The sequence below is a fragment of the Propithecus coquereli genome, unplaced genomic scaffold (genome assembly GCF_000956105.1).
Source record: "Propithecus coquereli isolate 6110/MARCELLA unplaced genomic scaffold, Pcoq_1.0 Scaffold214, whole genome shotgun sequence".
Classification (NCBI taxonomy): Eukaryota; Metazoa; Chordata; class Mammalia; order Primates; family Indriidae; genus Propithecus; species Propithecus coquereli.
The window spans coordinates 5,039,004-5,065,898 of NW_012146523.1; the positions used below are offsets into that span (position 1 = coordinate 5,039,004).

The 26,895-nt window shown below is 40.5% G+C and overlaps 1 protein-coding gene across 1 annotated transcript; it reads right to left on the reverse strand.

Annotated features, from left to right (window-relative positions):
* Positions 1 to 24,184: 24,184 nt before the first annotated feature.
* LOC105810524 lies at positions 24,185 to 25,831 on the reverse strand. Its single transcript, XM_012644520.1, is given in 10 exon segments — positions 24,185 to 24,294; positions 24,424 to 24,544; positions 24,546 to 24,613; positions 25,126 to 25,182; positions 25,185 to 25,214; positions 25,217 to 25,259; positions 25,262 to 25,337; positions 25,339 to 25,408; positions 25,411 to 25,518; positions 25,521 to 25,831. Coding segments are annotated over 10 exon segments (831 nt in total). The 5' UTR covers positions 25,669 to 25,831.
* Between the last annotated feature and the right edge of the window lie 1,064 nt (positions 25,832 to 26,895).

Genomic DNA, 26,895 nt, shown 5'->3' on the forward strand with positions numbered 1-26,895 from the left:
TACCTCATTTTCTTAGTGAGTTAACAAAATTTTTAAAAAATTGTGTTTTTTAGCAAAGAATTTTAATTGTACATATCCTATGTAACAAGGAAGAATACACACACACACATGAATAAATAAATAAATAAGAAGGACTACATAAATGAATGTACAAAGCACATTAAACAATTTAAAATTATTACTATACTACTATATTACTCAGAGAAACATGTAACATAGGAAGAAAATAAAAATCATCCATATACTCCCATTTGCATTTTGGTTTATTTTCTTCTAGTCATTTTTCTGTGTATGTGGGAATAATTTTTTAAAAATTGGATCATTGGTGTATACACACACACACACTCATCATGTTTTTTTCTAATAAATCTGTATTAGTCTGCTAGGGCTGCCATAACAAAATATCACAGACTGAGTGACATAGACAAGAGGAACTTATTTTATCATAGTTCTGGAGGCTAGAAGTCCAAGACCAAGGCGTTGGCAGGTTTGGTTTCTCTTGAGGCTTGCAGAGGGCAGTCTTCTCTCTGTGTCCTCTCTCGAACTTTTCTCTGTGCACTCCTGCTATCTCTTCCTCTTCTTACAAGGACACCAGTCTTATTGGATTTTGACCTCATTTAACCTTAATTACCTCTTTAAAAACCTCATCTCCAAAAGCAGTCACATTGGGAGTTAGACATCAACATTTGGATTTTAGAGGGACACAATTCAGTCTATAACAGCATTTAACATTATATAATGATATTTCCTCTATACCATTAAATAGTCTTAAAAATATCTTAAAAATATACTATAACTTATACAACATTTTCCTATTAGTTGTTTACAACAGGCAATAGGTTTTTGTGCTCATAAATAATATTGTATGAACATCTACCTGTATAAGTGTGAATATCTATCTTTCAGTTAAATTTCGATAAGTTTGATAAAAGCCATTAGGGAGAGAGCAGTGATGAAAGACAGACCCAGAAGTCCCTGTGGGTGCAGTTGCCCCAATTTTACCCCATTTATATCCTATTCTTGGACTACAGGCCACTCACCAGTGGAAGCCCCAGGCTCACCACTAAATACTTAGCCCCTAAATGTGATCCCGTCCCACTGTGGCTTGCCAGTTCCCACATGTCCACCTGTGCCATGGTCTCTGTTACTGACTTTTCCCTGGTCCTCCAACTCTTCTTTTCTGGAACTCTGCTCCTCTAGCTCTTCTTATAATTATGTAAGGTATTTTGACTTTAATACATTTCTTATTCCATAGTACTTAAGGTGGTTCTGCATTCCTAGTTGAATCCCAACTGATAAAATTTACCTCTTTGTACTGCATATGTAAACTGGGACTAATAAAAGTGCCTATGCCTTAGAGAGGTATCTAGATGTTCTAAGGTATGTTTAGAATAGTGCCTGGCAAATGAAAAGGACTCAATAAATTCAGAGTATCGTCATCATCATTATCATTATCTGCATACCCAGGTACCAGCTTCAGTTTTATAATTTAATCCAAATGTGAATCTTAGTTGCTTACTTGATTTCAACAAAAATTTGCTCACAGAAACATTTTCAAAGCATAGTTAATTTTTCTGGACAGGTATAGGAGGATATGACAGAGGATTTTTGCATCATAGCGTTATTAACAACTCCAAGGTGAAAAGCCAGTTTTCTTTTTTCTTTTTTTTTATTTTAGCATATTATGGGGGGACAAAGGTTTATGTTATACATATTGCCTTTGCCCCACCCTAGTCAGAGCTTCAAGTGTGTCCATCCCCCAGACAGTGTGCACTGTATCCATTAGGTGTGTATTTACCCATCTCTTCCTCCCCCCTGCCACCTGCCTGACACCTGATGAATATTGCTACTATATGTGCACTTAAGTGTTGATCAGGTCATACCAATTTAATGGTGAGTACATGTGGTGCTTGTTTTTCCATTCTTGTGACACTTCGCTTAGTAGAATGGGCTCCAGCTCTATCCAGGATAATACAAGAGGTGCTAGATCACCATTGTTTTTTGTGGCTGAGTAGAACTCCATGGTATACATATACCACATTTTCTTAATCTACTCATGTATTGATGGGCACTTGGGTTGTTTCCACATCTTTACAACTGTGAATTGTGCTGCCATAAACATTCGAATGTAGATGTCTTTTTATAGAATGTCTTTTGTTTCTTTGGGTAGATGCCCAGTAATGGGATTGCTGGATCAAATGGTAGGTCTACTTGTAGCTCTTTGAGGTATCTCCATATTACTTTCCACAGAGGTAGCACTGGTTTGCAATACCACCAGCAGTGTATGAGTGTTCCTATCTCTCTGCATCCATGCCAACATTTATTGTTTTGGGACTTTTTGATAAAGGCCAGTCTCACTGGAGAGAGGTGATATCTCATTGTGGTTTTGATTTGCATTTCCCTGATGATTTGAAATGCTGAGCATTTTTTCATATATTTCTTGGCCATTAATCTATGTTCTTTTGAAAAGTTTCTGTTCATGTCCTTTGCCCACTTTTTGATAGGGTTGTTTGATTTTTTTCTTGCTGATTTTCCTGAATTCTATATAGATTCTAGTTATCAGCCCTTCATTGGATGTGTGGTATGCAAATATTTTCTCCTATTCTTTAGCTTGTCTGTTTGCTCTTGTGATAGTTTCCTTGGCTCTGAAGAAGGTTTTCAATTTGATCAGGACCCATTTATTTATTTTTGTCATTGCTGTGATCGCCTTAGGGGGTCTTTTTCATGAATTCTTTGCCTCGGCCAATTTTACAAGAGTTTTCCCAACATTTTCTTCTAGAATTCTTATAGTCTCATGCCTTGGGTTTAAGTCTGTTATCCACCATGAGTTGATTTTGTGAAAGGTGAAAGTTGTGGATCTTTTTTTCAGTCTTCTACATGTGGCTATCCAATTTTCCAAGCACCATTTATTGAATAAGGATTCTTTTCCCCAGTGTATGTTTTTGTCTACTTTGTCAAAGATTAGATGGCTATATGAGGATGGTTTTATACCTGGGTTCTCAGTTCTGTTCCATTGGTCTATGTCTCTGTTCTTGTACCAATACCATGCTGTTTTAGTTACTATAGCCTTGTAGTATAGCTCGAAATGTGGTAAATTGATGCCTCCCAATTTGTTCTTTTTGCTTAAGATTGTTTTTGCTATACGAGGTCTTTTCTGGTTCCATATGAAGCATAGAATTATTGTTTCTAGATCTGTGAAAAATGATGTTGGTATTTTCATAGGAATTGCAATGAATCTGTAGACCACTTTGGGTAGTATAGACATTTTAATAATGTTGATTCTGTCTACTCATGAGCATGGTATGGTTTTCCACCTGTTTACCTCCTCTGCTGTTTCCTTCCTAAGTGTTTCATAGTTCTTCCTGTAGAGGTCTTTCACCTCCTTTGTTAAATATATTCCTAGGTATTTTACTTTCTTTGTTGCTATTGTGAAGGATATTGAGTCTTTGATTTTGTTCTCAGTTTGACTCTTGTAGGTGTATAGGAATGCTACTGATTTCTGTACATTGATTTTGTAACCCGAGACTTTGCTGAATGTGTTTATCCATTCCAGTAGTCTTACGGCAGAATCTTTGGGGTTTTCTAGATATAAGATCATGTCATCAGCAAAGAGAGATAGTTTGACCTCTTCTGCCCCCATTTGGATGCCCTTGATTTCCTTCTCTTGTCTGATTGCTCTGGCTAGGATTTCCAGCACTAAGTTGAATAGAGCAGTGACAGAGGGCAACCTTGCAGAAACTCTCATCTCTACACAAAGTCATGAATACTAAACAACATTCTGCTGAACAATTATTGCGTTAAGGAGGAAATTAAGGTGGAAATAAAAAGATTCTTTGAACTAAATGATAAAGGAGACACAAGTTATCAAAATCTGTGGGACAAAGTTAAAGCAGGCTTGAGAGGAAAATTTATATCCATAAATGCCTGCATCCCAAAGACAGAAAGATCACAAGTCAACAATTGAATGAATTGTCTCAAATAACTGGAAAAGGATGAGTAAACCGATCCCAAACCCAGCAGAAGAAAAGAAATAACAAAGATTGGAGCAGAACTAAATGAAATCAATAACAAAAAAACTCTATGGAAGATTAATAAAACAAAATTTTGGTTCTCTGAAAAAATAAACAAAATTCACATGCCTCTTGCTAGATTAATGAGAAGCAGAAAAGAAAGGACTCTAATAAGCTCCATCAGGAATGAAAAAGGAGAAATTACAACTGATACCACGGAAATACAAAATATCATCTATGAATACTATAAAAATCTCTATGCACATAAACTTCAAAATGTGGAGGAAATGTACAAATTCTTAGAAACACACAGCCTCCCTTGGCTCAATCAAGAAGAAATAGAATTCCTAAACAGACGAATATCAAGTACCAAAATTGAAGCAGCAATAAAAAATCTTCCTAAAAAGAAAAGTCCCAGACCAGATGGTTTCACACCTGAATTTTACCAGACCTGCAAAGAACTGGTGCCTATTCTGCAGAAATTATTGCACAACATCGAGAAGGAAGGAATCCTCTGCAACACATTTTATGAAGTCAACATCACCCTGATACCAAAACCAGGAAAGGACGCAACAAAAAAGAAAACTACAGACCAATATCCCTAATGAATATAGATGCAAAATTTCTCAACAAAATCCTAGAAAACCAAATTCTTGTGTTTATGAAAAAAAAAAAATAATCCATCACAACCAAGTAGACTTCATCCCAGAGATGCAGGGATGGTTCAACATATGCAAATCTATAATTATAATTCACCACATAAACAGAAGTAAAAACAAAGACCATATGATCCTCTCCATAGACGCAGAAAAAGCATTCGACAAAATTCATCACCATTTTATGATAAGAACCCTTAACAAAAGAGGCATAGACAGGACTTACCTAAAAATGATAAAAGCCACATAGAACTGGAACTAAAAAGCCAGTTTTCTTGTTCTTAAATTTTCTTCTGCATAACCCCTGGGCACTCCCACTGGTTCTTTACCCAAAGAGTCTACCTTATGCTTCTACCTAGCTGTTCCCTTCTTCTCTACTATCCTTATCAACTCAGCTCTCTTTTCTCCCTCTTTTTCCAAAGAGCAAAACCTACCTTTTCTTGTTTTGTCCTGTAAAGCTGCTTGACCATGGCTTTATTGCTCCACCTATTGCAGTGGTTCTTAACCAGGAGTAATTTTGGTCCCAAAGGGACATTTAGCAATGTCTAGAGGCATTTTTGGTTGTCACAAATTGGGATGATACTAGAATCTAATGAGCATAGGTCATAGATGTTGCTAAACATCTTACAATGCACAGGATAGCTCCCCCAGCAAAGAATTATCCACCCCAAAATGTCAATAGTGCTGAGATTCAGAAACCCTGAACTAGTGCAATACCTATGTTCTCAGAGCCTCACTGTTATCCCAATTAGCTAACTAAGGAAGTTTTCCAAGGAAAGACAGCTCTTTCTCCATGAGGAATTTTGGTATACCTATCAAGGAAATACATTTCCACCTCTGTACATATAGAAGTTGTGGCTTTTCTTGCATTACAATGCAGAACCTGCTCTAGCCATTCAGCTCTAGGATTACCTTCTAGAGTTGTGTGCTATCCAATAGGGTAGCCATTTGATACATGTGGTTATTGAATTATTAAAATTGAACAAAATTAAAAATATCGTTCCTCAGTCATACTGGCCACATTTCAAGTAGCTAACTATGTGGCTACCAAATGGTATAGTGCATATGTAGAAAACTTTCATCACCCCAGAAGGTTCTATTGAATGGTGCTATTGTAGAGCTTCCAACATGGTCCCTAGACCTCTCTCACCATTCCTTTTTGTTCACTTCTGTAAATCACCTTGTTCTTGCCAATCTAGTCAGCAAACCATGGCAGCAAACCATGACAGCACCAGAATGTATCTCCTAGACAGGCAGTCTGCCTTAGGTGTGAGGAGAGTAACCCAAAGATGCTTAGTTTCTTTGAAAGGAATTGTAAAGTCTTTGAGGGCAAGGATCTTTCCTTCCCTAAAGGCCCACAGCACATAGCATGCTGCCTGGCACATAATCACCATTTAATATGTGATTGTTCAGTGAGTAAGTGAATCATATAGATTCTAACAAGTTACATACTGTATGTTGACTTGTATCTTGGGCACTCCAGGACTAACTAGAGGTGTCCATCAAGTTGGTTTCTTGTAGATAAAAGCTACATGGCAGGGAGGAGTAATAAACAGAGAATGGAGTTTGCCCTGGATTCTGCTCTGTTATCAGCTAGGTGACTTTGTCAGTTATTTGGCTGATTCCTTAACCTCTGAGTCTCAGTTTCCTCCTTTGTAAACTGGGATTTAATTTTTGACTTATGTACCTCCTGGGGCTTTTGTGAGGTTTGAATGAGGTAACATAGGTGATGGAAGTTTGTAAAATATAGATATTACTAGTTTTTACCATTGTAATTATGCAGTCAGTGGTCCTCGTTAAGATTAGCGGAGATCATGTATTTTTTCCCACCATAGAACTCTAGCTTTCAGACTCATGATAACATTTATTTATCTCACTACTGAAAAGATTTTTTTTGGTTACCTTGAGCTCATCCCTTGATCCTCTTTCTCTTTCTTCATTAAAAAAGAAATGAATCAAGTTCACAGAGTTTAGTTGAGGAATAGCTAATGAATTACAGATGCTGTGAAACCAAGCAGTGACAACAGGCTGCTCTCAGGGGTCCAGCATTGTTGAATTCCACTGCATCAGTCTCTTCTAGTTTCCTTCAGCTTGGCATTTAACATCACACCTGATGACATCCCAGTCCCATCTTCAGAGAGTGGTGTTACAAAAGTTAACACTTTTGTCATTATCCATTGAGCGAATTTTGAGATTTCCTAAGAGGGTTTAAAAGCAAGATCACATGATTTCAGTCATAGCAGATATTCCAGTTGAAACATGCTCTTCTAAAATAGCTATTATATCTACATCTAAATTGAAATTCATCATCCAGCTGCATTTTCTCTTCATTTTGGGGGGAAGGAAGGGCCCAAGTTTAGAGTTTCAGCTATGAGATTTTCATGTCGTAGGTAGTTTTTCTGTAGCATATATTTCCAGCTCCTTGCTCTAATTGCAATGCTCTTTATTTCACTCTATTAATATCCTATCTACCTTCCAAGGCCCATTTCTTTCCTCTCTCCTTATCTGAACCTTTTTGGGATTACTGCTGGGACCACTACTCTGACGTTTTCTTTCTCTATAGTAAGAGAATGATAGAAACTTAAGGTTGGAAGGGACCTAAAATGTCCTTTAGTCTCAAACACTCTATAGTACTTGAATCTGTCCCAATTCGTTACTCAACCTGTGCTTGAACAAGCTATAATATCATACCCATGACATTACAGTTAATAAAAAATGATCTAATTATCATGTAACTTAGTTTTTACTTCCCAGTGGAACAATCATGGGTTTCTCCTTTTTGATCTCTATCAATCCTTAACATAGTGCTAGGTATTTTGTACTGGTTAGGATTGCTTTTGACTGCACATAACAGAAATATGAATGAAGTTGACTTAAACAAATACAGCTTTATCTTCTCCAATAACAAGAAGTCTCAGAGATGGGCCATTGCTCTTGTTGGCTAAGTGAGTCAATGATGTTGGGGCCAGAAAAATCTGTTTGCTGCAGCTCCAGGCACTATGATCACATTCAAGGCAAGAAAAAGGCAGTCACATGTATAGCTTCCTATCAGGAGAACAACAGCTTCCCCAGAAAATTTTCATCAGCTTTTTGCTTACATTTCATTGCCTAGAGTGATCATACCATTCCCGTGTAGCTGCAAGATTGGGCTGCAGAACCTGAAAATGAGATTTTTATATTTGGTGTATCTCAATAATAATAAATGTCCTGGGGCTAGGCTTATTGCCTCTCCTCAAAATATTTGGGGTCTGTTAGCCAGGAAGAAAGGGAGAATGATGTTGGGAGGGCCATTGTCATAAGTTGTGTTCCTCCATAAGCTGGTCATGAGAAAAAGTTGCAAGCAAAAAGGGTTTATTTAGGAGGTGATCTCAAGAATCATTGGTGGGAGAGTGGGAAATTGAGAAAAGGAAGGGTAGGAAGCCCATGAAGCATATATTAATATTCAGGTTAAGTGAGCAACTGGTGCTCGGTCCTACTCAGGACCTCTGTGAAATAGCATAGAATAAGCTTCAGAGCAGCCCTACTTGAGGGGCAAAGATGCTGGGGTATTTAACCAATCATTCCCATCCATCATTGGTTGAGAGATGCTCCCATGTGTGGACTAAGTATCTCTCTCAAGCAGAGAGTTTCACATGCTTATAATAAAAGCTTTCCATGTATTCAAGCATGGTGATTGCCAACAGATATGCACAGTGCCTGCTAAACTACCATCAATGCCTGTCATGGTACTTACAAGGTACTCAATAAATACTCTAATTCAACGAACATTTATTGAGTACCTACTACTTGCCAAGCACTGTGCTAGATATTTACTAATTGATTTATTCACCGAGGGACTTTCTTGATATAAACAAAAACAAAATATGTGGTATTTGTACTCAGACCTTGATAATTTCTAAAATGTACTTTCCCAATGTCTATGACCCTTCTCCCTTCCTTATTCAATATTGGTGTGTGAACTTCTTGTTCCTATCAAAGGAATCAGTCAGTACTGGAACATCTTGTCACTGCACATAGCACAGTTCTTAGGAAACAAGCTGTTTTATTTAATGAAATGTTTAGTGTTTCAGAGTTCTACTTTGTTCTTAAGAGCAGACATTTATTAAATAGTACATTAGTTGCTTGAAAGAATGAACCCCTCTTTTTCTTATTCTAGAGTGGTGATATACTGCCAGGAGCTATCTCATATTATAACAACATCATTGTTCTTTTCTTAATAATTAAAATCAGGAAGTGGCTGTCATGAATGTAGGTGTTGGCTTCAAACCTTCCTAAGGAGTTATTCTTAGGAACCCACGACAGCAAGAATATAATCATTCTACCATCCGAGGCTAGCTTTGCTCCAGTGTGAGGTTCTCTTGTGCCTAGTGGATTGAGTCTGGTGCTGGTGCCTTGTCTGTTTTGCTTTCCAATGCTTTTGCCTCCCTCTTTTCTGGCTCCACCCTTCTGCTGTCATTGACCACTGATGTAGTGGGTACTGCAGTGGGCATTGATACCTCTCTAGCATCTATTTCATTCCTTTTCTGTTGTGGCAGGCTCATGGTTTGGCAGGACTGACCGCCACCCCTATATCCAGTGGCAGGGCATCACTGGCCTGTGTTAATCAGATTGTGGCATTTTCCTATTCATGGCAGGGTATGTGACTAATGTCCAGTGAATATGGAATCAGCCTGAAGACAAAGATGAAACAACAGAGAAAAATAGATCCAAGAGAATAATAGTGACATAGTCAGAGCCCAGTTCAAACTGTTCCAGAAATTGTATTATTTCTACATATTTTAGTTCCAAGAACCAATAAATTCCCTTTGTTGTTAAAATAGTTTGAGTTGGTTTTCCATCACTTGCAGCCCCAAATGCCTTTACTGAAAAAAATAGCTCGTGCTTCCTTTCTTCTTCCATCCTTGAGTTGACCCTACTTTTCACTCTTAATCCTCCTTTTTTTTCCCCTGGGCTCCAACTCTGAATTTCAGTCATCCATTATCCAGCCTGCCAATATCTTCCTAAATGTGGCCAACACTTGTCTATGGAATGATCCAGTCCTCTAGCTTACTAAGACCTTCTAAGGCATGGGGAATTACCATAAGACATATGATAACTATGTTCTAAAATATCGTCTTTCAACAATAAACTTCCAAAAGTTTGCCTTTTTCTGAATGACATAAAAACTGTGAAGCAACAAAATGACAATAAGTCTAGTTCCAGAATTGGTGTTCAGGGTCTTTAATTCTCCCACTGCAAACCAAAATTCACTTATTTATAAATGTTGAGTGATTAGCTGTGGAACCTGGGAAGTGTAATTTGCAGCAAATTACATTTAGTATAGCTCACCTTGTGTTGATCTCTGAGGGAGAAGTCATTTTCATTCACAAGAGCCAGTCAAATGCAAATCTATGCCGTTCATAAAACAGAGATTCTTCAGCATACTCCAAGTAGCATGAGAAGAGAGAGGCTTACCTGGCCATATGAGAGAGTTACCACAGATGTGAGGAGAGTTTTCTGCATACAAGGAATTTTAAGACCTAGAATGGGTTACTCAAGGAGGTTAGGGAATATTATGTTTTTGGAGATCTTTAAAAATAAATTCTCATTGATTGGACATGGTTGAGGGGAACAGTTGCTTAACAGCAATGAAAAACAGAGTCTTTGAATATCTAAGCTTTGACACAAAAGCACATTCTTAGTTTCTTGATAAAAGACTCAAGGGAGCTTTCAAAATAAGTAATACTGTAAACACAGAAGCAAAAATTTGCACCACCTTAAAGGTATGGGTTCTTTCTTTTTCCCTCTCAACAATTCCAAAGAATGTGTTGGCCTCTGACATTCCAATGCATAGTTGATGTAAAATAGGTCAGCTTTGGTTGATATCTGACTACAAGGCACATAGATTTTGCTCTTACCTTGGCCATCTTTTGAAGCCTTGCTTGATGTACTCACACGTGGTCAGGATATTTATAGTCTAGTCTGCTCAGTGATCTTGGAATTCTTAATTTAGAAGCAATAGGTACATCTAATGACTCATTCAGTTCTGTTGATTATGTGTTGTTATTCCCTCTAGAATCCAGCACCTTCTCTTCTTTTCTGTGGCTACTGTCTTATTCAAAATCTTATTTCTTGCTGCAGTTATAGCTATGGTGCCCTTGTTGAATTCCTTGCCCCCTAATCTTAACCTTCTCCATGAATAGGGAGGGTTGTCATGAATTCTCCTGCTTCTTGTTATTCCCAGCTTAAAATACCACCATCATTCCTCCACAGCCTGCCTGGTCTAATGTCTGAACTCTTTACTATGATAAGAAGTGCTTTCATGACCCAGCCAACCTTACCATTGACCTCTCACTTCTCCTTTATACATTTTAGGCTCTGCAATGTGCCACCTTACTGTCATCCTCTTGCCTCTGTACCCATTGTTCTCTCTACCTTGAATGGCACACTCCCTTCCTCCCTTTATTCTTCCATGTTAACATTGTCTCACCCTTCCAGATTCAGCCCAGCCACCACCTCCTCCCTGACACTTCCCCCATGGGTTCACATAGTGCCTTGTGCTGATTATCAGTCTCCTAAGCTCCTAGAAGGCTGGAACTATGTCTTCTATATCTGTATTTTTGGTGTATTTCGTAAAGTCTGGTACAGGTGTTAAAGAAAGTTTTGTGAAATGAATGGATGAATGAATGAGGTAGAGATTATGCTTCATTTGCTCTCTTAGGTAAGGAGAAATGAATGAATTAGGTTCATTACGCACTCCTAAGGGATTTAGACCAAAGTTGAGCAAAAGTGCTGCCATTGTAAGAAGACCATTGTTCTGACAGAAGCTCCATTTTGTGTTATTAATCCAAATCCAGACTTTTGACTTCCTGTGCTACACAAAAACCACAGTGCCATGAAGTTCCAACATGTGAGCATACTGAAAGAAGACTAGGCCCCTAGAACTTGTCCACCCACCTACACAGGCAGTTGCCTAATCTAATACAAAGTTACTATGTGCCTTGGAGTTGGGAACAGCCAGGTGAGGGCTGCAAATTGGGGCAGAAGTAGTCTTCATCAGTATGTCCTCAAATATAACCAAACTAAAATCTTCTGTATAGCAAAAAAGGGTTTTAAAGGATCTTTCAACAGTGGATCTACTAACATTTTAAATTTTCAATTCAAAAGGAGTCTAATAATACCTAATACACAGTTATAAATGTGATATGTAAGAGCTTTATGTAATTTTGTTATTTAATTGTCACAACAACCCAAAAGTGTAGAAAATGTTATTGTCCCCATTTAACAGATGGTAAAATTGAGGTTCTAAGAAATTAATTTAGTTAACTTTCCAGAGTCATATATTTACTGGTAGTACAGCTAGGATTTAAAATTATAATTTGTCAGACATCACGAAATCACACTCTTAATTAACCACATTTTTGAAGCTTAGCCACCAGGGAAAACAACATGTGCACATTTTCAGTTCTTTTTATTAATACTGCACCAACACAAGCATATGAAGTTTTAACTATATAAACAAGCTAGCAAGATATGAAGCATCAAATATTTAAAACTAAGAATTGGGAATATAAGTAAATATGAAGGGAAAATATTATTCTTTTAACTGTACAAGGCAGGAGTTATTATTCACAACGTAATAGATGAAAAAACTGAGATCAGAGAGAGGGGTAGGTAAATCGCCCAAGGTCATAGAGTGTGTGGCTTCAGTGGGATTTGAAGAAGGCCGATCTGACTCTGAAATCCTCACTGGGCCTCAGTTGTTGGGTGCTGGTAAGGCTCTTATTTAAATTTGCCATGGAAACATTAATAGCGATAAACTTAATGCTAGAAATCTTGCTTATTGCTTACTATATGACATGGTTGAGTCAATAATTTTTGCAACTCAAAGACAACAATTCGGGCATTAAAGTGAGGTAAAAACTACAGTGTGATACTACTTCACACCTATGAGAATGGCTACTATCAAAAAGACAGAAAATAAGTATTGGCAAGGATGTGGAGAAATTGGAACCCTTGTACACTGTTGGAGGGAATGTAAAATGTTGCAGCTGCTTGGAAAATAGTATGGCAGTTCCTCCAAAAATTAAAAATAGGAATTACCATATGATCTAGCAATTCCCCTTCTGGGTATATACCCATAAGCACTGAAAGCAGAAACTCAAAGAGATATTTTTATACCTATGTTTATGACAGCCTTATTCATAATAGCCAAAAGGTGAATACAACCCAAATATCCATTAATGGATGAATGGATAAACAAAATGTGGTATACACATACAATGGAATGTTATTCATTTTTTAAAAGGAATGAAATTCCAACACATGCTATAAAATAGATGAACCCTAAGGACATTATGTTACATGAAATGAACCAGTCACAAAAGGACAAATACAATATGATTCCACTTGTATGAGGCACCTAGAGTAGTCAAATTCATAGAGACAGAAAGCAGAATGGTGGTTTCCAGGGGTGGGGGTTAGGGAGGAATTAGGAGTTGTTAATGAGCACAGAGATTCAGTTTTGCAAATGAGAAGAGTTCTAGAAATGGATGGTGGTGGTTTTTGCACAACAGTGTGAATATATTTGATGCCACTGACTTATACACTTAAAATAATTAAGATGGTAAATTTTATGTTATATGTATTTTACCATAATTAAAAAGAACTTAAAAATGAGCTAGCTAGATGTATCAGTCATTGTCTAGTCTGGAAACCAGTCACCACCACTGTAGCCTTTCAAGTGGAAGGGACTGTGATAGAATTGGTCACGCACACATGGGATGGCCACCAGAGGTTAAGGAGAGCAGGGGACTGTTCCCACCCCAGGGCTAGAATTCCACAGAGAAGAAGGCGTATTACCTGGTCCCAGAATTCGGGGCCATGTGGTAGGAGCTAGAACCACGGGGGAAGGAGGGTGCTGTCCAGCAAAACCTGGGGCGACTGACAGAGGAGATGCAGCTGCTGCCAGATGTAGCTGGGGCAAGAGAGAGGGGAAGAAATAGCCCAGCTTCTCCCCTCCTTGCACACTGTGGTCTTCCTTCCACCAGTGCCTTCCATGGACTGAAACTACCCAGAGATGAGTTAGCAAGGGAGCCCAGAAATGTAGTTTCCCGTGACACTGAGCAGAGCAGGGGACACAACAAACCATGAGGAATGGATCTGAGAGCAAGCCGGCGAAACACCAGCACACTAGACTGTGAAAGATTTCTTTTCTTTTCCTTTAAAAAGCTCTCTCAAATCCCCATAAAGAATTTTTAAAAAATCTCTCTATATTGAGTTTTAAACACTACAATGCTCAGTGATACTGATTATTCTCAACTAAATTAATTAACTTTGTATAGGATAGACACATTCAGTAAGAGTCTACAGAGAAATATATTTGAACAAAGGTTTAGCTTTGAGTATCATTCAGTGCTTCAGAAACTATCTCTTGGCAGACCAACTTCAAGTCGTCCTGAACGAAATGGCATAGCGTTTGGTTTGGTTTTGATTTCTGTTCACGAAGTGTGAGCTCAGATGGAATAAAACTCCTGCTATTCCTTTAAACTGCATCAGAGTTCACTTTCATCTTCTCTGGTCCTTTCTCCTACTCTTCACTCACTTCAAATCTAGGTTTATGTTTCTTTTCTTTGCAAACTCAACACCCTGAGTTTACTTAGAGTATAATAATTATAATGATTCTTATATTTTATTCTTACCACATAAGCCTGTAAACTACTTGAGAGCAAACACATTATTGTGTATGTGTGTGTGTGTGTGTATGTACAATATACGTATATATTTTTTCATATACATGTATGCATACATACAATGATATCTCCATCATGAATAACTAATAATAACCAACTCAGGGCCAGATACACAGTAGGTACTAAATGGATGTTTTTTGAAAATAAATAAATGAACAAATGAATCATTTAATGAAATAGAATTAATAGGTTTCAGCAGCTGCTTGGATGTGGGGGGTTTGGAGCAGGAGCCAAAGTTACACATGAGCTGTTCAGCTTTGGTGATTAGAAGAGTGGTGCTCATAATGTAAATAATAAAAAATAGACCAAGACTTGATTTTAAAGAAGACCTTTGGGAATTTGGTTCCTGAAAAATCCTAATAGACAATCAGAAGTGTGGAACTGGCCTCAGAATAGATGTCAGGGCTTGGAGATAAAGACATGAAAGTCATCTTTATTGCTGGGATTTACAGAGGAGTCAAGATGTGGCACCTTGTTTTTTCCACAGATGGCTACAACAGTGTTTCCTCCTATCCCACATGCTCTTCTAGTACTTTGTTACTTCCCCATCAAGAGGTAGAGTCTATGTCCCCTCCCCTTGAACCAGAATGGGCCTTTGTGTTCATCCCTATCAACACAATATAGAAGAAATGATGCTATGTGACTAAGTCATAAAATGCCTCACATTTCTGCTCTGTTCTATTAGGTTCTTTGTTTTTGGACCCAAGACAACCATGCAGTGAGAAAGCCCAAACAGACTTTGGCAAACTTGTATGGAGAGGAACTGAGGCCCCTGGCCCACAGCCTCTGAGCTCCCAGCCAACAGCCAGTACCAACTTGTGAGCCACACGAGTGAGCCATCTTCAGTGTGGTGCCTCCAGCCCACATTGAGCTGCTCCAGCTGATGCTGCATGGAGCAGAGGCATGTCAAATCCAGCAAGCTCTGTCTGAATTGCAGATGTGCAGATGTGTGAGCAACATGAATGACTATTGCTTTAGGGCTTTAAGTTCTGGAATAATTTGCTACATAGCAATAGATAATTGATATACATATATAGAGAGAAAGGATCATGAAATTTGAGTCAGGCCTGAGTTCAAATTCCTGGTTCTGCTACCATGAGGATTGTGGCTTTAGGGATGCTGTCTGAATTTTTAGAGCCTCTGTTTCCTTGCACATAAAATGGGGCCAAGAATGGTTGCTGCAAAGGGGCTGTTATGGTAATTAAAAGGAATGTTATATGTAAAATGTCTAATGCTCTCCTTAATCTCACCATTGACTAATAGCAGATGCTACTTCTCCGAGATGAAGAAGTTGAAGTTTTGTGAGCTCTCTGAGGAAAGGGTACACATGAAGTGGTACAGGTCACTTGGAGATGGATAGGAAAAGAACAGTAAGAAAGAGAGTTGGTGAAACATTAGTCAGAACAGGAGAGGGAATCAAGACTGTATAGCTTCTTGAGTGAATATGGGACAGACTGAGTAGACCAAGGAATTGCAAAGGCATCGACACTGTGGTAGAGAGGTGACTGGTGACACAGAATAGTGCCAACAGAGCAGAGGGCTGAAAGCCTGAGTGCTGAGGGGCAAAAAGAGAAGTAGTGAGAAGAAGCAAACAGTTGGCATTTACTTACGCCTTAGTTTCTAAGCATGTATGATATTCTTAAGGCACATGAGGCTACTACAGTATTAAAAGGTATTAGCCAGACACAGTGGCTCGCACCTGTAGTCCTAGTTACTCAGGCGGCTAAGGCAGAAGGATTGTTTGAGGCCAAAAGTTTGAGGTTACAGTGAGCTATGATCGTGCCACTGCACTCCAGCCTGGGTGACAGAGTGAGACCCTGTCTCTTAAAAAAAAAAAAAAAAAGAAAGAAAAGAAAGAAGAGGGTAAATATCACCCACCAAAATTTCAATTTATCCATGATAGTGGTCCTTCTCTTTTCTCTAGAAATATATCCATTTACCTTGTAACTCATCATCCACACTTTACAGGTTTTCCCTAGGAGATCATTTATTATGTTTATTACTGACTCTGCAGATTATTTTTCTTCTGTGTTTCATATTTACATTTAAATTCCCAGTTTTCAAAATGTCTCACCTAATTACTTAATGTAGTTGTACACATTTGTTATACTCTGGTTTCAAAATGAAAAGTGTACAGATAAAGGATATAAGGACCAGGAGACCAATGGCCATATCTAGAAATAGGAGAAGAGATGTGCTATCTAATAGATGGGAATGAAAGCATACCATTAAAAACTACAGAAGTTTTCCTGTCTTCACTTGATTATGTGATACTTTTAGTGTGCACTTAACTGGTCAGAAAAATATCTACGATTGTTATCTCAGAGGCTTTGACCTGAAAGGAATTATAGGTTCCTCATTCCATAAATAAGGAAATGGAGACTCAGAAAAGATACTTGTGCAAAGTTAGTTACTCACTTCCTACAATACTTCAGTGAAATTGACACAAACGTGATCAGAGTAAATGCGTGGGGAAAACCTAGCTTCCAAATAGCCTATTCTTATTTTACTTTTTTGAAGACTAAATTTTCCAAGATGAGATGCAAAGTCATTTCTAAGCCTTCACATAAAAGGTTTTTAATATTCATTCTCAAACATTTATTTAGTACCCAACATGTACAAGGCACTGCATTAGGTGGGTCTTCTAAAATATACTATACAAGGGAATGAAAGATAATTTCTGGTTTAAAAAGCCAAATTATGAAAATGTAATATTTATTAGGCGCTTGTAAGATAAAAGGTACTTGCCAGGGCACCTCCTCAGCAAGCTTTATACTTCCATAAAATTTCCAGCTTGCTCAGCAGACAGGAGCATGATGCTAATGAGAGCTGGGTCAGGAGTTTAATTCTTAACAGTTTTGTATTACGAATGTTAATTCTGACCAACTGTGTCTAGAACCCAATAAGTTAGTTCTGCAATTGAGTTGAGTGTGGTTGGTAGAGCTGATGGTGATCTAGAGGGCACATTGGACCAGTGAGTGGATACAAGAGGCAAGGAATGCAGCTGTCCACAGTAGAAACCCAGAGTTCCTCCCTGTCATAGGAGACATCAAGCAACGAGGGGGACTGGGACATGGGATATGGGATAGAGGGCTGAAACTGAAGCAGAATTTTCGTGGGAGAAGTAACACTTCTTCCCCACATCTGATGTTTCTTTCCATGTGTAGGGAGTTCTACTAGTGCAATATTCCTGGCCCCTCTCTTTTATGCCCTCTGCCCCAGGAGAAGTATCTTATCTACCTACTGAATTTGGGAAAAAATGAACTGAGTTTGCTGGCCTCTTCCTTTCATCTCCTGGGAGCCAGCTGCCTGAAGGGCAAATGCCCACACTGCTGTAACTGAGTGGATTTGTCTGTGCAAACCTGGTGTTCAGAAATAGGAAGACCATTTCCCTACAGATAAAAGCTGTATCCTCTAACCTAGATTTTATCAGTAATAGAGGCCATGTTTTGGCCTTGCATATTCTTTGGCTTTATTTCTCAGTTTAAGAACTTAGGTGGGTTATTTACTGGGTGCTCCCTTGCAGACTTCTATAGGATACACAGGGAAAGTACTCTGGTTGCTGAAACCCCTGGGGCGAGTACTTTGTATTGACTTTTTTGTTTCTGGTGCTGTCATGGTATTATATTTGGTAGCATAGCTTATGTATCTGTATTGCTATTCTTTACAAGGCAAAGGCTACCATCTGCTTCATCTTTGTGGCTCCAGTGTCCAGCAAGGATCCTAGTAAATGTAGTGAGATGGAGCAAAGATGCCTAGTGGGTCATCCAGGAACCCAGACTAGGAATCGAGCCCAAATCGAAGTACAGGGCACAGAAATGATCAAAAGTAGAAGAGCACAGGGGAGGGAGTGCATTCCTCAGTGCACCACCCAAGCATTCAGAAGCACCAATCACGTCCACAGCCAGCTCAGCAAGGCCGACATTACGCCCAAGATTCAGGAAGCCAAATGGGCCAGCTCTCTAAGGCAGCATTGTTCCCATACTGCCTGGGCAGACTGTGACTGCTCTTAAAACTGAACTGACCTGAAAAATTTCCAGGTACCCAGAAATTAAAGTTCAGAATTTCTTGGAGTTCTTGTGTCCATAAACTACACCTATAATTTTAGTCATCTGTTTAAGAAACACGAATGTTTGAACAAGTAAAGGATGGCGAATCCTCCAAAGACTGCCTAGAACAACTATTAGGTTTGTGGTTAATTTAATTAAGTTGTATTGTCAGGCATGGGATATCAGCAAAACTGTAGAAACACAAAACTGAGCTTGGCCCTTTCCATTCATCACTGAAAGGAGTAAATACATTTGTCTTCTTTTATCCTCACTCCGCCCCCTCCCTTTTGAAGTGGATGGATGCGGATTATGAAGAAACTGCCCTCAGTTTCTGAAAAAAAGGAGAGCCTGAGTGAGGTGGGTCTTCAGATGCCTGCATGAAAGTCAGGATGTTTCGAGCAGTGTCTGAGCTCCTGGGCAGCCTCCTGAAATCGTATTGTCTGAAGTCCCTTGGAGTTTCTTTCCTGAGGACAACAGCAGTCTGTTTATTGGTTTCAGTTGCTATGAAGTGACCATCCTGCAGAAGTGAGGCTGTTGCCCTTAGCTACACATTTCTTTGTGGGAATGATCTTGAATCACACAGTACCAAATCAGCAGCTGGGCAAGGCACAGACCCCGATGAAATATTTTCCTCGTGTTAGCCTCCTTTTATGAGAAAGGTTGCGGCTAATTCAGCTTAGAAGGGATGCACATCCTTTTTCAATCAAAGGGAAGGACTGACCACACTGTCCTCTTCCCTTTCAAGTAGGGATTTGCTTATTTTTATTCTGCTCTTCTCAGGTGTGTCAACTAAAATAATCTGAATTCCCGAATATTGTCTTTCCTGATCATGCCCACCTTGCATGGTTATTGAAGGGATTACAGGAGATACGAATCTGCTATTATTGAAGGGGACAGTGAAGAGAGCACGCTTAATAGGTGGTAGGCTGTGCTGTTATAATCTCGGTTGCTGTTATCCTGAAGAAGAGAAGACTTGAGGGGGCTGCTTTCTGTCTTCAAATCATGAGTATTTTTGTTTCCGCCCCGCCCAATCTCATCCCATTGGTTCCACAGATTAGATATTTACATCCAGACTAATTGTTGAGTACATTTCTATTTTGAATTTCATTTGCTATCTTCTGGTACTAACTCCATGATCTCTCCTTTTTCTTTTTTTGTATTTCATTTTTCATTTTGAGAGTAATCTGCAAATTTTGATATTTACTTTCAACATAGATGCACTCAATGTACGTAACTTTCCATTATGCACCAACAAGATGCTGGGGGAAGGGGTGTCTTTATGTGTCTTCTACTCTGAATCCATTTGCAGTCTTTTGTCTCTTTTTCTTAAGGCAATTTCCAAATGCATCCGTGTCTGCTGACGTTTGAAAAGGCTGTAAAATTAAAGCTACACAATTATGAATACTATGAAAAAGGTTTTGACAACTTTTGGTGGCATTTAATTCAAGTTAAACTCCTCTCATTCAAAATAATAAGCATAATGTTACTTATTATGCAAATGAGGTGGCAAGGCAGATGTTTTTCATCCTGGTGCATTCGCTGGGGATTAACACATACAAAAGCTGAGCAGGAGGGGCTGGTGTTCAACCTGGGAACTTGAATAAGGGTTGAGAAGAGGAAGGATGATTACTCGGGAGCTGTGCTATCCAATCATAGAGACACTAGCCACATGAGGTTATTTAAATTTATATCAATTAAAATGAAATAAAATTAAAATTCAGTCACATTAGCCATAATTCATTTGCTCAATAGCCACATACGGCTGCTGGCTACTTAGTGAAGAGCACAGATATAGAACATTTCCATCATTGCAGAAAGGTCTATCAGACAGTGGTGCTAACCACAGAAAGGTTAAAATGGAGGGAAGGATGCTTGCAGATTCCTCTAATCAATATGAACTTTGTCCATAAGGATTCTACAAGGTTCTCAGAACGGGTGTAGATCTATGAAGAGCCAAGAGATGTAGGAGTTAGGATCGGGTTGCTGGTTGATATTCTGTATCTCACAGGAATATGCTACAGTTGTGCTCTTCAAATCTTAAGTACATATATATATATCACTTGGGGATCTTAAAGTGCAGACACTGGTTCAGTAGGCCTGGGGTGGGGCCTGAGAGGCAGCACTCATAATCGCTCCCAGGTGATGCTGATGCTGCTGATCTATGAACCGCGCTTTGGGTAGCATGGTGCTTAAGCCTTTAACAGCAGCTACCTGATTTACAATGGCATCCCCAAAGATGGCTAACTAACCTGACGAAGGAACCTTTAGTCATTGCAGGCTGATGCCAGGGTATATCTCAGAGCCACCTGAAATTGAGTCATTTCACATCAAAATCCTGTTGCAGAAAGCAGAAGCTGCTGTCATGTTACCAAGAAGAAAAAAATGGCTCATCAGAAAATGCTGAATACACTAATTCGAATCTATGATAATTGGGATAGTACTCTAATTTACCTTTCCAGGTACTCCACTTTTGTAGATTAAGGAAGGATTTTTTAACCAGCATAGAAGAAACTGCTGCTCCATGGAAACACCAATTTGCATACATAAAAATTCAGTCTATAGAAATGTTTTTCAACCCTGTCTGCACAATTAGAATCACCTGGGGGAACTTTTAAACATGAACATGAGCGATTTCACCCTCAGGAGATTTTTATTTAATTGATTGGGGGAGGGAATCACTATTTTTGAACACTCCTCAGGTGATTCTAATGTGCAATCATTGAGAATCTTTGATCATAGCCATGGTTCTCAAAGTTGAGCATGCATCAAAATCATGCCTTGCTAAAATCTAGATTGCTAGATCCCACTTCTGGAGTTTCCAATTTGGTAGGTGTGGAATGGGCATTAGAATTTGCATTTCTAACAAGTTCCCAGATGCTGCTGCCCTTGGTCTTCCCAGCACAATTGTGCTCCCTAGCAGAATTGGAGAATCGCTGACTTACAGCACTGATTCTCAATCTTGGCTACATATCGTAATCACCTGGAGAGGTTTAAAAGCTACTGATGTTTGGATCTCACCCTAGATATTTGGATTTAATTTGTCTGGGGAGTAGTCTGTGCATTGAAGATTTTAAAAAGTTCCCCAAGTAATTACAAGTTGAGAACCATTGATAATTATACAGAAAATCTCTTAGGTCCGAGGTCCTGAAGCACTGGCTTCACCTGGATGTTTGTTAGAAATCTAGAGTCTCAGCCCAAACTCAGACCTGCTGAATCATAACGTGCATTTTAACGACATTCTCCAGGTGATTTCATGTACATTAAAAGGTAAGAACTACTATACTGGATAGCCCTTTAAAGTAACAATTTGTTGATCTTTGTATGAATGTGCTTTAAACAAATTCCTTAACGTTATGATTTTTGATAGTTCCTAAAAATATTGGGGCACATAATTTAGTCCAAATTTATTCCAAATTATTGTAGCTTTGTAAGATTGTCATTGTACAGCTGCAAACTTGTCAGTTTCTGCTTCCATCATAACAGAAGACATCAGTAATCTCAGCAGAAAGAAACTGTGCTGAGATTCGTAGAAGGTCAAGAGCAACCAAGTTTTTTAGGAACTAGTTCCACATATTTGCATAAAGTTTGTTATTCAAGATAAAATGCTTTTTAGGTTAATGCCTTTTGTCGAACCAAGGTCTCGATATGTTGCCCAGTCTGGTCTTGAACTCCTGGCCTCAAGCAATCCTCGATCCTCTAGTCTTGGCCTCCCGAAGTGCTGACATTACAGGTGTTAGCCACTGGGCCTGGCAATGCCTTTCGATTTTAGAAAATTGTGCATGTCTTATTCATTACCAGAGATATATGATATAGACATATTGTTAATTTGTAAAACTTTTCATTATGCAACACTAAGATCCTAGGGGATGAGGAACACAATATATTGAGAAAAAAATTTGCTAAATTGTGTTTTCCTAGTAAGTCTTTCTGAGTAGTATTTTAGGGAAATAGTATCAAACAATTATAATGTAGAAAGGCCAACCATGTGATGTGTTAGAGCAGTGGTTCTTAAACTTGAATGTGATAGGAATCACTTGGAGATTTTCTTAGATACAGATTCTGATTCAGTAGGTCTAGGGTAGGGCCCGACATTTTGCATGTCTAGCAAACTCCCAGATGTTGAGATGCTTCTGGTTCACGGACCATACTTTTGAGTAGCAAGGGGCTAGATTGACTACTTTCCCAGAACACGTTTTGTAAACTGTCATCTTAGTGACTCAAAAAATCCAGTGGTCTGGTATATAGAGGAAGAAGAATGATTTTGTTAGAAGTGCTGATTTACTAATTTGAATCATCTGAAAGATGCCAAAAGATCAGAATTATTCATAGACCCATCATTAATGGAAAGTTAATTGGGAAATGAAGAGTCATTTAAGGCAACTGCAAAATAGTAACACAAATACCTCAGATGACTCGTAGGGCAAAATTTTCAAAATGTTGCAAGCTGTCTGCATGCTTGAAGTAGCAATTTACATGCATAATTAGGTGCAATCAACAGTTTTGAAATGTAATATATTTTCCGAGTCCATATTTACTTATGACAGATGCTAAAAAAAAAAAATCTGTACCCAAAAAATAGAGGGGTAGAAGAAAGGAAAAATATTTGCATTTAACAATATGAGTCTTTAAAAGCACATGCCTAAATTTAGAACAAATTTAGTTGAAGTATTGTATCTTTATTTTGATTTAATCTTCATTTAAGCCTTGAAAGAAGTTCCCAAACACATTTTGGAAGTGGCAGCCGTGGAAGAATAATAACTTACCAGTCAGCTATTCCTGCTCCTTTCTGAACTGACATGTGATTTTTATTTCTACATTGTAGAAGAAAAATCTGTCAAATTCGAACCTTTATTGCACAAAACACTATTAACTTTCTTCCTGTCTTCAGAAGGGGCTTCATTCTCTGAAGGTACCAAATATCTTTTAGAAAATTTAAATGATTATTTAAACTGATAGTTTTTTCTTTGTAAATCCAGGTTTTCAGATGAACGCCAAATGGGAATTAATATCATCTTACTGTTCTCAGTATAACAATGTTTGTTGGTTGCTTACTATGGACACTTACTATGTACTCAGTTAAACGCATTACACATACAATGTAATTTACTATCATAAAAATCTTATAGGAATTGTTGGTTTATTACCATGTACTGGGGAGGAGTGCATAGCTCTATATTTTCTTGGCTGGTACATTACTACATACAGGGTGATAGTATTATTTAAAGGTATAGTGAATTTCAGACTAAAGTGAGTTCACTTTATTTTGAACAAGTTCCCAATTTAGAAAATGAACTTGAAATCTAGTTTTTAGAAAATTTGAAGAAAAAGAGCATGGGCAATTCAGTCTAAACTATTTTCCTTTCCAAAAGCATGTTCACACTGTATTATACAGATTGGCTGTCTATACCCATTAAAGTGGCAATTAATTTGTGTCACATTTACATGCAACGTCAGAGATTAAGATATTGCATTGCAGAATAAAACCTAACGATGTGTTCTTGTGTATTGCATCTATTGGGACGGTGTGTCTTGATATGTAAAAGTTATGTTTAAATTAATGCAAAGCAGACATGAGATGAACAAATGCAATTTTCCAGTTTCATTAGGGAAGTGTTATCTGTGATACTTTATATGTCAGGGAGAAAAAGCCACTCTTTGCTAAGAAATGCATGAATAGTTCATTTATCTGCTGATCCATTTGGGGGCATTATGGAACTCAAAGCCCGGAACAATAGGCTCTATTTAATATTAAACAGGTTCTTAATAACCCGCCATTTCTCGCCATAGCTGCTTGAAGGTCCGTCCTGGACATGCAGAGTTGCAGTAGCAGTTCCCGTGAAGTTGTAAGCTGCTCCCCAGGACCAAGCGGTGTTAAATTTAGAAGTCATTCTGATCACCTGACTAAACGGTGAGCCCCGATTAAGAATTTCCAAGTCTACCCTCGCCATTTCTCTCTATATTTATAGACGCAGCTCACCGCCTGCCCCTGGGGTCACCACCACCAGAGTCTCCTGGAGACCTGCCCTGCTGAGGACGCTCCTCCAGGACAGGAGAACTCGCCACTGGAAAGAGACGGCGCCCAGCTGGCGCCCACCCCGGGGCACGTTGCAGTAAATGCCTGGCAGCGACTTCTCGCTTCTCTCTCCTCCTCCCCCACCGACCCTCTACTGCCGACCTTTGCGCCAAACTCCGGCGCACCGTGAGACTCGCGTCCTCGCTATCCCCTCAGGGCCCCACCCCTTCCCGGTTCTAGCCCGCGATCGGGCCGGAGGCAAGGGTAGGTCGATCTCCTGCCCGGAATTTGCCGTTGGCTTCTCCTTGTCTACTCCGGTTCTCTGATGCAGGGCTGCGCGGTGCGGAGCCGCCAGCGGCGGAGCAGACCCGGGAGCGGAGCTCTGGGAGACACACGCGCACGCCGCGGAGGGACTGAGCCCGACACACGCTCGGCAGCGGGCGGGCGGGCGGGAGGGGGACCAGGGCCAGCGCGGAGGGTCACCTGGGGGTGGGGGTGGGCGCACCAGCCCCTCGCGTGCTCCTCTCTTTCTAGTCCTCGCCGCCACCACCTCGCACAGGTCGGAAAACGCTCCTATTCTTGGCTCCTTTGCGTTGGGGAGGGGGCAAGGGTGAGGGTTGGCGCTTGGTCGGCTGGCAGGGATGGTAGATTTCACTCACACCTGACATTCCCTATTCCTGCCAGTTTCGCCGGGCAAATCCCGGCGATCTGGTTTGTTCTTCAGCAACTTTGTTCAGGAGGTTGGCAGGGAGGGGGACGCCGAGGGGCCCCAGGAGACGCTGGAAAGCGGCGAGGAGACAGGAGGCCGGGCTGGAGAGCAAGTCCCGGAGCAGCTCCGGGGCTGGGCGCGCGGCCGGGAGGCGCCGCTGCCGCCGCCGTGCAGCGAGCGCTCTGCTTGGCCGGACTGCCGGGGGCGCCTGAAGGCCACCGCTCCAAGGACACGCGGCCACCGCTCCTCGCGCTCCCCTGCCCAGACGCCGCGCGCGCCGGAGCCGAGCAGGCGAGCGCAGCTGCGGGGAGCGCGGGCGAAGGGTGGCAGGAGGGAGGGCGCGCGGGAGGGGCCCCTCCTAGGCGAGCCATGCGTGCCGCGAGCAGCTGAGGAGCCGCCGGGCGCCGCTGCCAAGTCTCCGCTCCGCTTTTGTCTTGCCCTCCAGTGAATGGGAAGATGGAGATGGATGTTGAGGGAGTTTCTCCGCGCCCGGAGCCCATCCCCCGCTCCCAGGGGGCTGGCGGAGCCTGCCAGGCGCCGCCACAGCCGCCCCAGCCCCGGCCGCAGCAGCAGCAGCTGGCTCAGGATGAACTGCCCGCCGAGAGTGCAGGCGCTGAGGACAGCGACGATCCCGAGACGAGACCCAACGGCGAGAAAGGAGAGAGCAAGGTAGGTCCACAGTGTTGGCGCTGTGACACCTTTTGAACAAAACCAAGGAGCTCTAGTAGTGGCTGTCACTTTAACTCCTCCGCTCTCCAACCCCCTTCCCTCGTCTGTGTGGGGGTGGGGGTGGCAGATGTGGAGAAGGCGTGGGATTTAAGGGAATCCGTGGGCGACAGTGACTTTCCGAACTGGAAGGCGTGTGCAGAAGTCTGCCCTGGTTTCGGTGTTCAGCGGTGTGTGCAGAGGAAAGTCTTCTGGTACATGCGGCGTGATGCTTAGGGCAGTCACAGCACCTCCGGAGAGCAGTGTTGAGACCTTTGCTTGCCCTCACAGTACAACCGGGGCTCATTTGGATGATACAGGTCTAGGGGAAACATGTCTTCAGGAGCTGCCAAGTGGCTTCTGAGACTCCTTGGAGGGAGGTGACATCAACCTGAAGGATGATAACAATGGGAGCAAAGTTTGACTCATTTGCGGGATGGAGAGCACTGCTTAACCCAGCTCTAAGCTGGAGGTCCTCCTCCTCACCTGGCATCCTCCTGCCTGGGAGAGCAGGGACCAAGTGCCTGGCAGCAGATAAACCCTAAAAATCTTTTGCAGCCCTGCTGTGTCATTGTAGACCAGGGGATAGCTGCTACTTACTGTGGAAAGAGGAGTTCTTCAGGTAATTGGATTCCGGTAAGGAATGGCTCAAATGCCGTTCTCTGGTGCTGATGTTTCTTCTGCTGAGAAAATTGTAAAGTAGAGGAAATGCCATAGAAAAAGATGCCTTGGTAATACTAGTAGGGTGTATTTATTACAGCTTTGCCTCTGGGCAGTCTTCACACACACTTGGAGTTTAGTTTTGTGGAGGTTAGTGTTGTTTTGTATCTGTATAAAGTGTTTATGTGTATTAATACATTTCGAAACTGTCTGCTAATATTGAGGAAAAGTTGGTTCAACAAATCAGAATATTGGAACCAAAGAAGAGTCAATCTACTTTCTCATCTTTGCTCACTTAAGGAGTGTATGGGAAAATAGGCAGGTCTGCTTGTTAGAAATGAATTGTGTCTCATAAAGTGCTC